The following is a 16193-nucleotide window of genomic DNA, read 5'->3' as shown; positions in this document are numbered from 1 at the left end:
CGGACCGGTACCGGTCCGTGAGTCGTTTGGTACCGGGCCGCGAAAGTTGAGGCTCAGGTGTGAAATGTATGGTTTTTCAGGGTTTTTATCGGTTTTCAGCGTTATTTTGTTATCGTTTTTGTCGTTAACTCGGTTTTCCTGGGTCTTTTCGCGTGTGTTATGAATAAATCTTCTTTTTTTCGGTACCGGTACTGGTTTTATTTTGTTGTATTTATCCGCGACACCTTAAAGGCCGGTCCGTGAAAATATTGTCGGGCATAAACCGGTCCGTGGCGCAAAAAAGGTTGGGGACCGCTGCATTACTGGGAAAAATGAGAAGCACTTGATTAAATAATTGTGCATAATGTGTGGCTCACTTAAAACCACCAAGAGTTATCGTCTGACCTGCAGTTTGTCTCACTGTTTGTCTTCAGCTGCAGACTTGGCTGAAACACACTACCTGCACAGCAACAGACACACACAGTTATCTACTATATGGTGGGAAAAGTCAACATGTAGCAGCATGCAGCACAATCCAGATAATTTTCTCAGGAGTTAGTTGAGGCTGAAACGTAATTGAAAAAGAACTAAACGTGAATGAGTTTGAGCTTTGAGGTTTCCACTAATCAGTATTTATTGGAATTTAAAGAAGGTAGTACTGCTGCTGTGTTTAGATGGTTTTATGTGCAGTGCTCATGTAGAGTGTTTTGTGTATCAACAGGTTGAGACTAACGGTGATGCAGACCCCGGAGTGTTGCTGAGTGCTCAGACGATAACCTCAGAGACCACCAGCACCACGACAACCACACACATCACAAAGGTCAGGGCACATCTGTTGTTGCTTTAGACCAGGGGTGTCAAACTCAAATACACAGTGGGCCAAAATTCAAAACTGGAACAAAGTTGCGGGCTAACATTAATATTTATTGAAAAAAAAAAATCTTCCTCCAGATATAAGAATGAATCTTTTCTTATGGAACAAGCAAAGCTTAATATTAAACAATATATATATATTAGCTGTATAACACCAGTAGGCCAGCTCTAATAGTAATTTGGTATGGCTTCGCGGGCCAAATGTAATTAGGCTGCGGGCCAAATTTGGCCAGAGTTTGACACCTATGCTTTAGACTCTTCACGCTTGTTGTACATCTGAGCGTCTCTCTTCTTTCTGGCAAGTTTCAAACCTGAATCGCTGAATAAGCCGGGAAAGTGTTCTCATCAAGTGATCGCAAGTGTGTGCCTGCCCAAGGGGATGAAAACAGATGCATATATCCATCCCCTGGTTTTTATTTTCATGAGTTATTACAGTTTTGTTTTTATCGGTGCTTTTAGTATTGTTATTATTAGTAGTAGTATTATTATTATTATCATCATCATTAGTATTATCATCAGCTGCTTAAGCTACAAAAAAGGCCAAACAAGTTCAGATACCTAGATTAAGACTTTCTTATGACGAGCTGACGGGAGTATTGCAGTGACTGGCTCAGCTTCGGCGCCTAATAAGCTCATCACTGGACCCACTTCAGTTTGCCTACCAGCCTGGCATTGGAGCGGATGATGCCGTCATTCACCTCCTACATCGTTCCCTCGCTCACCTGGAGACCGCTGGAAGCACTGTGAGAATCATGTTCTTTGATTTCTCCAGTGCCTTCAACACCATTCTTCCCTCGGTTCTGAAGGACAAGCTGGTGAACTCTGGAGTGGACCATCACCTCACTACCTGGATCCTGGACTACCTCACCGACCGACCACAGTATGTGAGGACTCAGGGCTGTGTGTCGGACAGGGTCGTCTGCAGTACGGGGGCCCCACAGGGAACGGTTCTGGCTCCGTTCCTCTTCACCATCTACACTGCAGACTTCTCCCACAATTCCACCCAGTGCTTCCTGCAGAAGTTCTCTGACTCTGCAATAGTCGGCCTCATCACTGATGGGGACGACAAGGAGTACAGAGGTCTGACCCAAGACTTTGTGGACTGGTGCCAGCTGAACTACCTCCAGATCAACGCCAGTAAAACCAAGGAACTGGTGGTAGACTTCCGCAGGCACAAGCATTCTCCACTGCAACCACTGAACATCCAAGGTATGGACATTGAGGCTGTGGACAGCTACAGGTACCTTGGTGTTCATCTGAACAATAGACTGGACTGGACTCATAATTCAGACGCCCTCTACAGGAAAGGGCAGAGCAGGCTGTACCTGCTGCGGAGACTCAGGTCGTTTGGAGTGGAGGGCCCACTCCTGAAGAAATTCTATGACTCTGTTGTGGCTTCTGCTATCTTTTATGGTGTGGTCTGCTGGGGCGGCAGCATCTCTGCTGGGGACAGGAAGAGACTGAACAGGGTGATCCGAAGGGCCAGCTCTGTTCTAGGATGCCCTCTGGACCCAGTGGAGGTGGTGAGTGACAGGAGAACGGCGGCTAAGCTGTCATCCCTGATGGACAACATCTCCCACCCCATGCAGCAGACTGTGACAGCACTGAGCAGCTCCTTCAGTGGGAGACTGCGGCACCCACGGTGTGGGACGGAGAGATTTCACAGGTCTTTCCTCCCCACTGCTGTCAGACTCCATAATAAAGACTTTAACTGATCAAGCACACACATCCATACATATGCAATAATACTAAGTGCAATAATCCTTTCTGTCATCGTTGTATTTTTACTCAGTTGTATATAGTATTTGTATTTGTATTCTATTTTTATCTATTGTATATTTATTTTATTTTATTCTACTGTATATAGTATTTTATTTTATTCTATTCTGTACAGCTGTGTACTGTATTATTCTTATTGTATTCTAATTTTTGCCTCATAACTTTTGCACTGTCCACTTCCTGCTGTGACAAAACAAATTTCCCACGTGTGGGACTAATAAAGGTTATCTTATCTTATCTTATCTTATCTTATTTTATGTGTTTTCTGTTGGTCAGACGGTGAAAGGAGGCATATCGGAGACAAGAATCGAGAAAAGGATCGTTATCACCGGAGACGCAGACATCGACCATGACGAGGTCTTTTAGTCCTTTCATACTGTTTCTCTGCTTACCCATACTCATTATTTTTCTCTTTCTGCAAAGCTGATTATTTGATTGTGTGGTAAATTAAAAAGGTCAAGTGCTGAGCGGTGACTTAGTAACCGTCAGGATATTTAGGACAGGAATGGGCTAACGTGACATTTTAAACAAATTAACTCATCATATGGCTTAACAAGTTCTGGACGTATAAGAAATGTGACTAAAAATGACTTCCCTGTTGGCATACTGACTTACAATCCAACATCCCCGCTCCCTCCCTGCCTTTCTCCGTTCTCTGTCTCCCCCTGGTGATCCCTTTTGGCACTGCACTCCCGTATGTAGGCTCTGGCTCAGGCCATAAAGGAGGCTAAAGAACAGCACCCTGACATGTCAGTGACCAAAGTAGTGGTACATAAAGAGACAGAGATCACGCCAGAGGAGGGGGAGGACTGAACCAGGTAAGACAGCAAGGCCCCAAGTCCCGATCCCGGCGCTGTCCTGTTTAGTCTGGTTTTAATTTGGTTGAACTGGGCTTTGTTTTTCTTGTTTGTTCTTTCAAGCTGGTTTCCTCTCTTAGGCATGCTGCTTTTCCATCAGCACTTCTTCTCACTGGTGCAGATAGCCCTGTTTCTGTGGTACTTACAACTAATGCATCATGCTGCTGTCATTTCATTCCCCTCTGCAGGGAAAAGGACTGAAGATGCATGTGTGCACACAGGCCGGATATTACAGTCTCAATTCGTAATGACAAGGCTTAAAAACATTTACAGTAATGCTGCCGGCAGTCTCATGCAATCTAGTGCAATATGGCTACAACACTTCCCTCTGCTGGAGAGAAACACAATGAACTTTTATTTGAGAGCTACAGCCATGTACTGTGTGTTTAAAGATGTCTTTACTCCCTTTTTTTAAAGATATTTTGTAAGTTTAAATTGCTGCGCTAATATTACAGTTTTCTAAATAAGAAGTGTATTCTTATTTATTTATTAGACACACATGTGGAAAAATGTTTGAAATTATGCCTGCATGTTGTGAAACATTGAGTGAAAAGATCTTCCATATATTGTTCTGCCTGCATTGTGGTAGCTCACAAAGAGCACAGGCAGGGATGAGCGATTAAATTCCAGCTGAACCGGCTTCCGCTCCGAGCCTGCGACTGCAGACGCGCCCGTATGGACTGAAATCTGATCTTGAGTGCACACAGATGTGCTTTGGTCTATTTTCAACTACGCTCTGTAAATTTGAAATTATATATGTTAGCTGAGGAAATCCTTGTGTACCCAGTTGTACAGGTCACAAAAAAGATTACATTTGGAGAAATTAATTTTTAGGGCTTTTTTGAAACTACTGAATATGCATGTGACATAAAATATCAGATTTAATCTGATTTGAAAGTTGTTCACTAATTGTTCTTTTAAAAACTCTATGAAAAGTTTGTGACACAAAGGCGAAAACTGCAATAATTTTGCAGCAGACAGCAGCCTGCTTTTCATGGAAATGAACACCAGAGCCTGGGGTTCATCCCTGAGATGATTCTAGGGCACACTGTGACACACTTCTGCTTTCAGTTGCACTTCCCTGTTTTTGCACGAAGGGAAAAATAGGTCAGCAGTCCTTATGGCGTTTCAACAAACTCTGCAAATACAGCCATTTGTGTTTCAACTTGTCCACTGTGGGTATTGTGAGGATTTTCTCATGTGGAGCTGTTATAAAAGAACTTTGCATTTCACTGCAGCACAGCATGTCATTCTAGTTGCCTTCTCTCAAGCATTTATAGTCTCTGGAAAGTGCTCGCTGTCAAGTTTTACTCTAGTTCACCTTTTGGCAGTGAAACTTGTTCCTTTATCCTCTGACTGACTGAAACGGTCCCAAGGCGCTGCGTTTGGGATGAGCGAGCGTGCATGTGTGTGCTTGTGTGACTCACCAGATGGGAATGCTTGACTTTGTTTCTGCAGCCTTGCCCTCAGTCCTGTGTTTGCGTGTGTGCTGTCTTATCTGAGTGTGCTTGAACAGCTCTGGTAACATGATAATAAATGTTTGTAGTGTTTTGGATAGTTGTTGTTTCCCTTGGGTGCTAGATACACACAGAGTGGTGGTGCAACCAGAAAAATTGGAAATCACCATTTTCTTCCTTTTTTGTTTCTCATGTTAGGAACACGTCCACAATGAAGTCAAAATGTAACTTATATTGTTTTAAATTGCTTGAGATAGTTTCCTGTTTATATGCCATTTAATGTGGGTGTGAAGGATTTGATATCAACAGGTGGTGACTCAAGGCCTAGCTGTATACAAATGTTGGCCAATCGTAGCCATAGGGGGACCAGTAAGGGCGATAAAGTGTGACACAGTCTGACACTGGAAAAGAAGATGAAGGTGAACAAGTTTGACATTGCAAGCCAAAATCCTGGTTTTCCTTGTCCACATGTAAACACAGAACAGAGTTTCTGGGGGGGGGGAAAGCTCCATTTTCTGTGTGGATGAAAGGCCAAAACACATAGAATAAAGCCACGTGCATGCAGACAGACCGTTAGCAAAAAAATATACAGCCCAGCCTCAGGACAGATTGAAAAAGTGAAATGTGACATGGACACAAATCGCCTGTGACGGTCAACACAACCTGGAAACAAATGTCAGTTGGAAGCATGTTTACTTCCCGCAACAAAAACTGTTATGAGATGCCTCAGACGGGCGTCTTCATCAGGACAATGATGATTTCTTTTTTTCTTTTCTTTTTTTGGTGGTTTATGGTGGTTAAAAAAAACAAAACAAATTAGTAGCTGTCAAACTGTGAAGCGCCACAGGTAAAAACAATAAACATGTTCTTCTTAAGGGAAAATAAACTAGTTTGTTAGTGTTACTATGTGATTTTAATGATTCCTAAATATTCCCTCCCCTTAACCAATAAATCAACGAGTGAAGATATAAGTAATGATAGCGCCTAACTTTTTAAAATAACTTAAAAAGGCAATATTATAAGGCCTACTTTTTGAGCTATTAGTGATGCGCTTGTTGTTTTTAACTTATTTACCAGCTGTCACTAAAAAAATACCTCAACTTTTCTAGTCTCCTAACCTAATAAAGTATAAATAACATTAAACATCACCAATAGGTGTAAATAGTTCAAATATTTACCACTTGTGACTGCTATGCAGATGTTTATGATTATTTGGTATTTGGACTTTGCATTCTTATTGCATTAGCATTTGTTGCATTTATGATATTTTAGAGCCATAATAACTGAAGTTGTTTAGTTATTGTTTACTTATTTCAAGTACCAACAAAGTGGAGCTGGGTTTAAGTGGAGGCAGTTTTAAATACAGTAAATAAAATAATAATTCTTAGTCGGGGGGACTAATGATAAATCATTTTTTTGTGTATACATCCGTGCTATACAACTGTGCTAGCTACTGTAATTAAAGTTCAGGGAAATTGGGTCTAAAGTGAAGTTGTTGGGTTTTTGTTTTTTTTCTAAAAGCTACAAGCAGCTGCTGGTTGGGTAAAAGAGCCACATGTTTGAGACCCCTGGTCTAAACACGTGTAGGAGTTGTTGAATCCGTTGTCAGGATGGTACTTTTGTGGATTTCCTGTTGCCCGACTAGCCTGTGTGTATCTGTCTTGTATATTTGCATTTTTCTAACTTTTCTCTGAGCGTCTGTTTAACTTAACTGCCTTAAGCTGAAGTGAGGCTCATTTTCACTCTTTGGCAGAATGAACAGTGGCAGTAAATGTTCAGCTTACAGGATTCACTGACTTCTATTTCCTCTCCTCTTACAGGAATAACTCTGAGGGCTTTTTTTTTTTTTTTTTTTTAAACCTCTGCACCCTCCCAGAATCCAGCATCCAGAACTCCACATATAACGTCGGGACTCTCAGAAGACTAGAAAGGCCTCCTACTCTCCAAGTGCTGCAGCTCCGCCGCTAGTCACAGCCATCATCTGCAAAACAACTAAATGCATTTTGCATGAGAAGGAAGCAACGTTCCATTATCAAACAAGATTATACAGAAAACCATGTGATTCTCCAAGTGGTTCCTCAAGCCGTCTGCACGCCAAATCCCTGTGTGCAGCAAGCAAAACCTTTTGCTTTCACTGCCTTATATGACTTTGATGCATTTTTATGATTATTGAGAATAATTATTGTAGCAACGTTTTATTTATGAAATAAAGCCATCACTCCGGAAACTTAAAATCGCTGTAGGCTGTATATGTTAGAGAGCGTACACTATTTAACCTCGCAGTAGAAGTGCCAACGTTATTTACAAGCAAGCATCGCCTCATTCCTTCAAACAGCTCCGTGGTTATCCAGCAGGTATGTCACTACAGAAATCACTACAGCTACGTACTGTACATATCAAAGCTTTCCTAGGAAAATAGCAAATTATCTTTCAAAGTTGATTTTTTTTTTTTTTTTGTCATGTCTACTTGAATAGCATTTTCCTTTATATCAGTGTTTCATCATTTCTCATTGATTCCCCCACTTCAAGGTTTTTAGAGACTATGTCCTGGCAAAAAAGTCAAGGAATCAAAGGTTTCTGGGCATGAAATGGATTTTATTTGCCTGTGGAGGGTTTGTTTTTTCTCCAGGGTAGATGATCAGCTGCAGCACAAGTCCCAGGTTTGTGTGACTGTGAGGCAAAGGGTTCAGACTGGCGAGCTCTCCCCTGATTTACATTCAAAGCCAAGAGAGATCTATAATCCCCCTCCACTTTCGCCCACCCTGAACACATCAGCTGTGTTGCCCCCCTCTTATCCATTCTAATGTATCCAAAAAAATGAGTATTATTGATGTACAGCTGTGTTTTCCTCAAAAAGGTGCAACAAAAGTGGCAAGTGCATTTGTTTTGTTTTGGTTTTTTTAATTTGCTGGTCTCTTCTAAAATAATAAAAACCACCACAGTACTGAAACCTGTGTCAGCACTCATTTATGCCTCTTTAAGTATCAGTTTTTGTCATCTCCAAATATAGTTAAAATAGTGGAAATATGATTGAATAGTTGTGCTAATTTTAAATTATGTGTAACTTTGATTTTAATTTGATATTAAATTGTTAAATCTTAAAGTTTCACTTTATGGAAATATGCTAAAATCAATTAGGCTGAGCACACGGCAGAAACGGATCGATCTTTAAGCGGTAAAATCAAACTTAAGCAGGGTGAAATTCTCTAAAAATGACATAATTAAAGTTAAATTAATGTTTAAATATGATGATGGGAGGCGGTTGAGGCTGTAAGCTGCAGCCCATCTATTATTTATGAAACCAAATGCTCCAAACCCTTAATTGACCTGTTAAAAGGAGAGCCCGCGGGCTAATTAAGACAGGCGTTGTGCAGTCAGAGGTAATTACTGTGAATACGCGGAAGCCCCGCCCCTCTGCGTACGTGCGGTTATTTCCCAAGATTTATAGAGAGTAAGAGCGCTCACTCCGTCTCTTATTGTGTGAGTAAATGTGCATTTGTTACTAAAGTGCACCTCAGAGTCGCATGAATGTCACCACAGTGGTTACAAAGAATATTAATTACACACAGGATTAGAAATTTATAAAAAAAGTGAAAGTATTTCCAGGTGGAAGGAAACTTTTGAAACACTTAAAAATCTACAATAGAAATGTTTTTTTGTTTTTGTTTTTTGCTTGTTTATTGTTGTTTGTTTGTTTTTTTTAAGAATTGTCACACATGTAGTGACAGTAGAAAACATGTGGCACAATGGTGCATTATGTAATTGTTTTAGCATTCTAGCCCACTTGAGACCACACTGGGCTGTAGCCCATGAACTAACACTCCTGCTGAACAATATTGGAGTAAACGCCCGTGGCTGCTCAATCTTCAGCATCATTTGTCCAGTATATCTACCATCCCTCCTGTCCAAACCATCTCAGCCTGTCCTCTCTAAACCACTCTGCCTCACGTATTCATTTCTAATCTTGTGAACGCTACTCTTAAATTTCAGCATCTTAATTAATAATAATAATGGATTGCATTTATATAGCGCTTTTTGGAACCCCTCAAAGCGCTTTACAATACCACTATTCAGTCACTCTCACATTCACACACTGGTGAAGGCAAACTACAGTTGTAGCCACAGCTGCCCTGGGGCAGACTGAAGCGAAGCTGCCATATTGCACCATTGGCCCCTCTGGCCATCACCAGTAGGCGGTAGGTGAAGTGTCTTGCCCAAGAACACAACAACCGAGACTGTCCGAGCTGGGGCTCAAACCAGCAACCTTCCGATTACAAGACGAACACCCAACTCTTGAGCCACCGAAAAACAGAAAATTTTACGTGTGTGGTGGGGGGCAAAGGAGGGACACATACCTCTTCAGCAAGTATGTGAAAAGCCCTACATGTAACAGAGTCAACAAAATATCCACAAAAACACTTTAAATCTATTTATTGTATTATTATCTCTTTTGAGAAAACAAAGAATTTTTTTTGTATAAATGAGACCCCCCTCCCCCCAAAAGTTCCCCAAAATAAATACAGAAAAAGAACTTAAATGACTGTACTGGGGTGATGAACATAAAAGTTGTGGTGGGCAGCTGGGGGCTGTTGCTTCCCCGTGCCCCCCTGTAGGTCTCCCCCTGCTAAAAGCTTATCAAAAAGAAAAGCTTCAAGCCCAGATGATACTTTGTGTCTGTAGGTAGGTTTTTGGACACCCAGGTTATGTCTAAGACTTGGACTGAAAGCGAGTGGACTTCTTTATGTTTCTTGAAGACATTTCACCTTTCATCCAACAGACTTCTTCAATTCTAAAACCAAATGGTGGAGAGTCCCTGGTATTTAAATCCTAGTGGGAATTGTCCCTTAAGGGGGTGTCACGTGTCTCATTGAGTGTCACTGTGTATCTGCATTTCTTGGCAATTTTGTTCAGTTAATATGAATAAATAAATACTTTTTGTAATCAAATGTTCTTAATTTTAACTTCAAGACGTGAACAGACGGACTATCTGATGGGTGTTTGTTTGTATTATATTTAAAAATCACCAATATATTCAGCACGTCGTCTGATTTCCGGCAGAGTGAGTCACCACCGCGTGTATAGACGATCTCGGTAGCGCGCTTCGCTCCGGTGCTGTAGGTGGCAGCAGAACAATGCAGCATTTCCTGTGGAGCCGCACAGTCACAACAAGAGGAGGAAGAGGAAAAACGACAGCTCTGGATCGTCGTCGACTGCCTTGCGTGACAACACAGGGAATCGCGTTCAGGCTTCGGGTAATAACATTTTTTATTTCCTCTTTGTCTGCTCGGGCGGCGCGGAACAGCGCGCGGCGGGTTTTTGGAGGTTTGTCGGTCTGTTCGCCGCCGTCTCCTCTGCTGTTTGTGAACTCAGTTAAAGGCACCAGAAACATGCCAATGGAGGCTTGCTGACCAAAATGGCTGGGCGCAGTGAAATGTGAAATATTCTTGCTAAGGTTATCCTTCCTGCACGCGACGCGACTGTCACGCGAACTCGGCGGTAAAACGCGCTTTTTAAGTGGAGAATAGTGCGCGTGTTTGTTTCTGCTGCCGTTACTTTTCTGTTTTTGCTTATTATTAGCGCTACTGCGGCTCTGGGCCCTGCCGTATTTTTTCTTCGGGGTTTCTGCATCGGTTGTTTTGCCACTTGTTTGCTCTCTTGTCTGTCGGGCGCTTATTTATGAACAGGTTCACCTTCGGTTGCAAGTTTCTCCGATACTTTGTTTGTTAGGCGCGCTGCATACGCTACCTGTATATATTTTCCAAAGTGGCATGCAAATAGAGCTCCACCCCTCAGCTGTGCAGGGTGCATGCATGCCCTCGTTCTTTGGTGGGAATCAAAATATTTGACAAGTTTGCTGATTTTTTTTTTTTTTTTCCCCTGCCCCCCTCTGCAGGTTGCTCCAGTTTGTCCTGCAACATGTCTGATTTACTAAGATATATCGACTATGACCACAAAGCCACCTTTCTGAAGATGCTCAACCAGCAGAGGTTGGAAGGTGAGCACTGTGATGTGGTGGTCGTGGTGGAAAACATAGAGTTCAGGGCTCACCGCTGTGTCTTGGCCGCCTGCAGCAACTATTTCAAAAAGCTCTTTAAGAAACAGAGCGACGAGGACAACTCCATCGTGGAGTTGGACTTCATCCGTTCGGATATCTTCGAGGAGGTGCTTAATTACATGTACACAGCCAGGCTGGCTGTGAGGAAGAAGGACATCAATATGATGATGTCGTCTGGTCAGATCCTGGGCATCAACTTCCTGGATAACTTGTGCACCCAGAAACGCGAGCTGACCAACATGAAAACGCGGGAAAACCAGGCTCCGGGTGACCATGGGATGAGAGCTCAGGATGCCATCCTGAAGGAGCTGGCTATGGAGGAGGTGAGGAAGAACAGCTTCTATGATCAGGGGATGGATAGCATGGGGCCCGGTGGCTCACACGTGTCTCAGCCGCACAACTATAACACCAACATGGGCAAAGAGCCGCACAGCCACACCTGGGGCTCATCGACCTCCAGCGACATGAAGCTGGAGTATCTGCTGTATGGCCACCGCGACCACGGCTCCTGCCAGAGCACGGGAGCAAAGCCCATGGACCACAACGCCAAAAAGGAGAGGCTGCTCACCGCCAACCGCCCCTACGGCTGTGAGCACTGCCCCAAAGCCTTCACCACTGCCGCCCACCTCAAAGAGCATCTGAAGATCCACTCCGGTTTCAAGCCACACCGCTGCGTGGTGTGCGGCAAGGCCTTCATCAGGGGGCCCGACCTGAAGAGGCACGAAAGGGTCCACAGCAACGAGAGGCCCTTCGCGTGCCAAATGTGCGAAAAGGCATTCAAGCACAAGTCCCACCTGAAAGACCATGAACGGCAGCACCGGGGCGAGCGTCCCTTCAACTGCGGCTCCTGCGACAAAGCCTTCATCAAAGCGTCGGATCTGAAGCGCCACTGGAACACCATGCACAGCGCCAACCCCCGCAGACAGATGTCGCTGTCTCCCGCCGCCTCCCAGCAAGGCCAGGGAGACGCCACCGACCAGAGAGACTGGAAAATGGAGACCGGGCTACACTCGCATAACTCTGGGGACTGTTGAGCCTGCAAGCACACGTGCATACACTCACACACAGACACACATACTGACACGCAGACACACTTACATACAAATAAATATGTATACAGACTGACACAACCACAAACCTGTGACAGGCTGCGTGGCCTGACATCACATGAACAGCAATCGGAGTGAGTAACAAGAGATCATAGCATGTTAATAAGACTGTGGGGCTGTATTATTATTCTAAAGAGTTATGTCAAAGCGATGTTTCCTTTCCACCTGTAAAATCATGTAAATGTTTAGTTCACACTCTACATATATTTTTCACAAAGCATTGTTGCTATGTAGACTGAGGGTTCTCATAACATTATTCTCTTTTACTTTAATGGGATATGTAACATTTAAATGTTTGTTTAACCTTTACTGGATTTTATGGAGATGAAACGAGAGAGTGTAATAGAGAAAGGGGGAGGGCGGGGAGATATTTCTGCATAACATTTGTTGCATTGAGTATATTCACGTGGATGTTTTTAATGGCTGTGTTTAGTTGTATTGATTGATATTACACTGTAAGAGTAAGAGTCACCATTTTGCATTCAGCGCAGATGATACCAAAGTCTTGGGACTCTTGATGGATCGCCTTTATTGAGGTTGTCCTGCCCAAGCAACCGGCCAACTAGATTTACTGTTATACAGTATAACTGTCATCCAGCTATCAACAGTTAATGATAGATGTCTGTATATACTGTAGCTTAGTTTGTTGCACAATTAGAGTACACAATAATGAATTATGCACATATAACATTGTCCTACTCCAACACTTTGACAATAAACACCATTTGCTGTGTTTTATTGCTTTGTCAAAGGGGTTTTTTGGAAGGTAGAAGCGAGCTGAGCACGCTCCGTGGGATATGTGTCATGCAGAATAACTTTTCCTGTCATATCAAACCATGAAGGTAACGGTGCCACACCCAGATCAGCCGCGGGACACAGATCTGATCTTCTTTTTCTTCAAAGTTGAGCAACATGCAATGATTGAGTTTGGTCTGCTAAATGGCTACATGAAGCAAAGAGCTGCCTGAAACAGCAGCAGGCGTGTCCACTCGTCACAGCAGAGAAAGCACAAGTGGCTCCGATCCATTAAGTTTCCCAGTAAGCCTTGATGGCAAACCAGCAAAGAGGCGGGAGCTCCTCAAAGTTGGACCGCAGCCATCGTTAATCCACTTGTGCCTGCCCTCCTGTTAAGCCAAAATGATCTTGGGGGAAGCTTTTTGTTTTTATTTATTTTTTAGGTTGGTACTTTTTAAGTGTTTTTCAATAACTTAGTTGTTCAAAAATGTTTCTCTAAATTAGACAACAGACTCACTGAGAGTGGGGAGTGGGGAACACAACATGTTGCAGGTAGTTGAAGCTTAAACTTCCTTTCTCCCGCACATGTAGCAGCACCTCGGGGTTTGGTTTATAAGCCTGGCCTATGCAAACAATCACATCTGTTTCCCTGCTCCCACCCGCTTTAACCAGCGCTCAAGTCCGCTGAGCCCTTTGTGTGTTTGTCCAGCTTGTTTCAGCTTTCTTGCATCTCTATACTTTAACACATGCGACGAACCTCGCACTGACCCGAGCATCATGTGAGCGAAAAGCCAATTTGCACACGGCATGAAGCCAGCGAGTGCACCCAACATGGCTGTCCTTTAATCTTGAAGGGGAAAAAAAAAAATCCAAACATAAGTGCAGCTCTCTCATACTCTGCATGCAACACTAGATGGTGCCCTGTTCATAGTGATTGACCTGTTGCTGCCCAGCTTGACCTGCTCTCTCTTTGACTGTCCGGAGCGAAAGATATAGGTATCAGTATAAAAGTTACTCAGTTTCTAATGGATGCTCACGGGTAGGGAGGAGAAGAGGGGAGGGGGAAAAAAGAGCACATATGGTTCCTGTGTGTTGAAAATGTATGCGTTCTCACACCTCAGTGTTTTCCATATATTTACATACATCTGATTCCAGTGGTTGGAGCGAGGCCAGTTGCAGCATCGGGGTCTTACAGTCTCCTTTCTGTTTGCAGTGACGGGCAGATGGAGAAGCTCAGTTCTCATTTATGACAGTTTGACCGTACAGTTTAAGGAAGGGGAGAACATCATCAGCGCTGATCCCGTTTGATGCCTGTATCTCACATTGATCTATTTTAAACTGTCAACAGGTTTGATCGCCTGTAGTTTGGGGTGAAGCCGTTTTTGTGGGAAAACTGACGTCAGTGTCTAATGGAAAAGGCGAGCCTTGCCTCACTGATGTCAGTAGATGCCCGAGATCTGTTTTCTGCATTTCCTGGCCCTGCTGGACTGTACTGTGTGTGTGTGTGTGTGGGGGGGGGGGGTGTGCATTAAAGCCAGTGAATGATGCAGGATATGGGTTTGTATCACATTGTTAGGCTCAATGAGGCTGGGTGTGTGCGTCTTTGTGTCGTGACTGCCTGCACGTCAGTATCTTTGAAGAAGGTTGAAATGTAATGTGTATGTGAATTGGTGTGTGTGTGCACGCCTAGGGATTGGTGTGATGAGAGCTTTTTGTGTGCTTTTTAAAGTAGCGCATTTATATGTGCGTGCACGCACGTACACGTGTGCATGCATGTGTGATGACTGAGCGAGGAGGGGCTGGTGGATAGCGTGCATCCGTGTGTGTGTGTGTGTGTCCGCTTGCATTGAGTGTTTTTGTGCGCTACATGCATCTATAATGAGCTCTCTGTGTGCAAACACACATTCTTGTGTGAGTGACAGGCAACGAGTAAATGTGTATTCATGCATGCGTGCGCACCCATTCGTGCCTGTATTAGGATTATGCGTTTGTGTGTCAGTGCTTATATGTTCTTCCGTATGCATGAGCTTGCCTGTGCGTGCGTGCGTGCAGAAGCACACATCAACACTATTTAGGGAATTCTTGCTTCTGCAGTATGAATTCCATAATGCGCCGCGTCACATGAATGAATATATGTATTTGAATGTGGCATACATTAGTAGTGTGGGGGGCTGTGCGTTCAGATTCATGTCTGCAGAAGTTTATGCGGCTTTCTCTGCGTGCATACTCTCTCTTCAGCTTTGGTTTATGTGTGTGTGTGTGGGCGCGAGTGCATGTGTACAACAGTGTGTGTTGGCATGTATGTGTATATGTGTACAATGAACACCCGGTTTCCATTACCCAGGCCGGCGTGGTTCCCTCAGCCAGACCACAAACCTCCTGTCTCCACTGTGGCTCCACCCAGCGCTGCCACAGGCTTCCCAGAAAAGAACAGTGTCTAATTAAAAAACTTTAATTACATTCATCTCATCTCTCTCGCACTCACATACACACACACTTGGGGAGAATAAAATAACTGTATATAAACAATTCCTTGTGATAGATGAGAATGAAAGGCCAAGCCAGCAGGTTTTTTTGTTTTGTTTTGGGTTTTTTTGTTTTATTTCCTCCCAGGCGGAGAACGGCTTTTAATCAGAGTTGCTGACATGCACGAGCCATATAGTCTCCTACGATGTTGTCCTCCACTTGAGCACCATCTGGAATTTCTTCAGCTCTAAAAGGACTTTTTTTGATCGTGCTGTGTGTCGCTCTGTCCTCTGCTGTCTTTTCACGAGTAGTTTTATGCTCCCGATATGATCTCTGAGGCATCTTAAATGTTGAAGAAGAAAAGTATAAATCACTGAACAACTGTGCATCTCCAGTTTATGTACTGTATAAACACACTCGGGCTATTAAACTGATTTGTGGGATGGCACTTAGAGTGACACGACTGTAAAATAACGCTCTATTAACGGCTCGTCTTCAGAGTGAATGTCACATTAATGCAAGGAGGATCTCTGAGGAATTTTCCTGGGGCGGTTCACTCATCACCTTGAACGCATGGGCCTCCCTATCTGACCTGCTTCCCCTCCCGTTCCCATCAGACTGCATAGATGTAGGTTTATTAACTGTGACCCTGTGTGTCCACAGACAATGTATGTCTTTGTTGATCAGGATGGCGAGAGTCGGACCGGTTGAGGTAGGTTATCGGGCCATCTACAGAGGACTGAGAGAGTCGGCTGGATCGCGGCAATCTGCCTGCGGGACTCATTGTTCAGGCCCAGACCAGATGTTCCAGCTGAGAGATTACCATCATATCACTCCTCAGTGGGGAGTCCAGCCGCACTCTCCACGTCCTACGTCACTGTCT

General features: G+C 43.7%; 2 protein-coding genes across 31 annotated transcripts in view; both read left to right on the top strand.

Annotated features, from left to right (window-relative positions):
• epb41l3b (erythrocyte membrane protein band 4.1-like 3b) overlaps nucleotides 1-7895 on the top strand; it is a 57163-nt gene extending 49268 nt beyond the window's left edge. For 27 of the 30 annotated variants that reach the window (XM_080293259.1, XM_080293260.1, XM_080293258.1 and 24 more), the window contains 4 exons: nucleotides 701-799; nucleotides 2908-2988; nucleotides 3334-3449; nucleotides 6766-7895. In XM_080293259.1, coding sequence (XP_080149385.1) covers nucleotides 701-799; nucleotides 2908-2988; nucleotides 3334-3444 — 291 coding nt within the window. In that variant the 3' untranslated portion in view covers nucleotides 3445-3449; nucleotides 6766-7895. The remainder of the gene's footprint in view (nucleotides 1-700; nucleotides 800-2907; nucleotides 2989-3333; nucleotides 3450-6765) is intronic. The other 3 variants (XM_080293267.1, XM_026148471.2, XM_080293256.1) reach the window with 2 other exon arrangements.
• A 2152-nt stretch (nucleotides 7896-10047) lies between these two features.
• On the top strand, nucleotides 10048-12847 carry LOC113011276 (zinc finger and BTB domain-containing protein 14). Its single transcript, XM_026150742.2, has 2 exons — nucleotides 10048-10197; nucleotides 10839-12847. Exon 2 carries the CDS (start codon nucleotides 10862-10864, stop codon nucleotides 12032-12034), a length of 1173 nt encoding a protein of 390 aa, XP_026006527.1. The 5' UTR covers nucleotides 10048-10197; nucleotides 10839-10861; the 3' UTR covers nucleotides 12035-12847.
• The last annotated feature ends 3346 nt before the right edge of the window (nucleotides 12848-16193 follow it).

This window comes from Astatotilapia calliptera, chromosome 18 (assembly GCF_964374335.1).
Source record: "Astatotilapia calliptera chromosome 18, fAstCal68.1, whole genome shotgun sequence".
NCBI lineage: Eukaryota > Metazoa > Chordata > Actinopteri > Cichliformes > Cichlidae > Astatotilapia > Astatotilapia calliptera.
The sequence above is the reverse complement of the archived record's forward strand: the minus strand, read 5'-3'. Positions and strand labels throughout refer to the sequence as shown.

Coding starts and splice junctions, on each gene's coding strand:
- LOC113011276 (XM_026150742.2), top strand. CDS start 10,862: ATGTCTGATTTACTAAGATATATCGACTATGACCACAAAGCCACCTTT.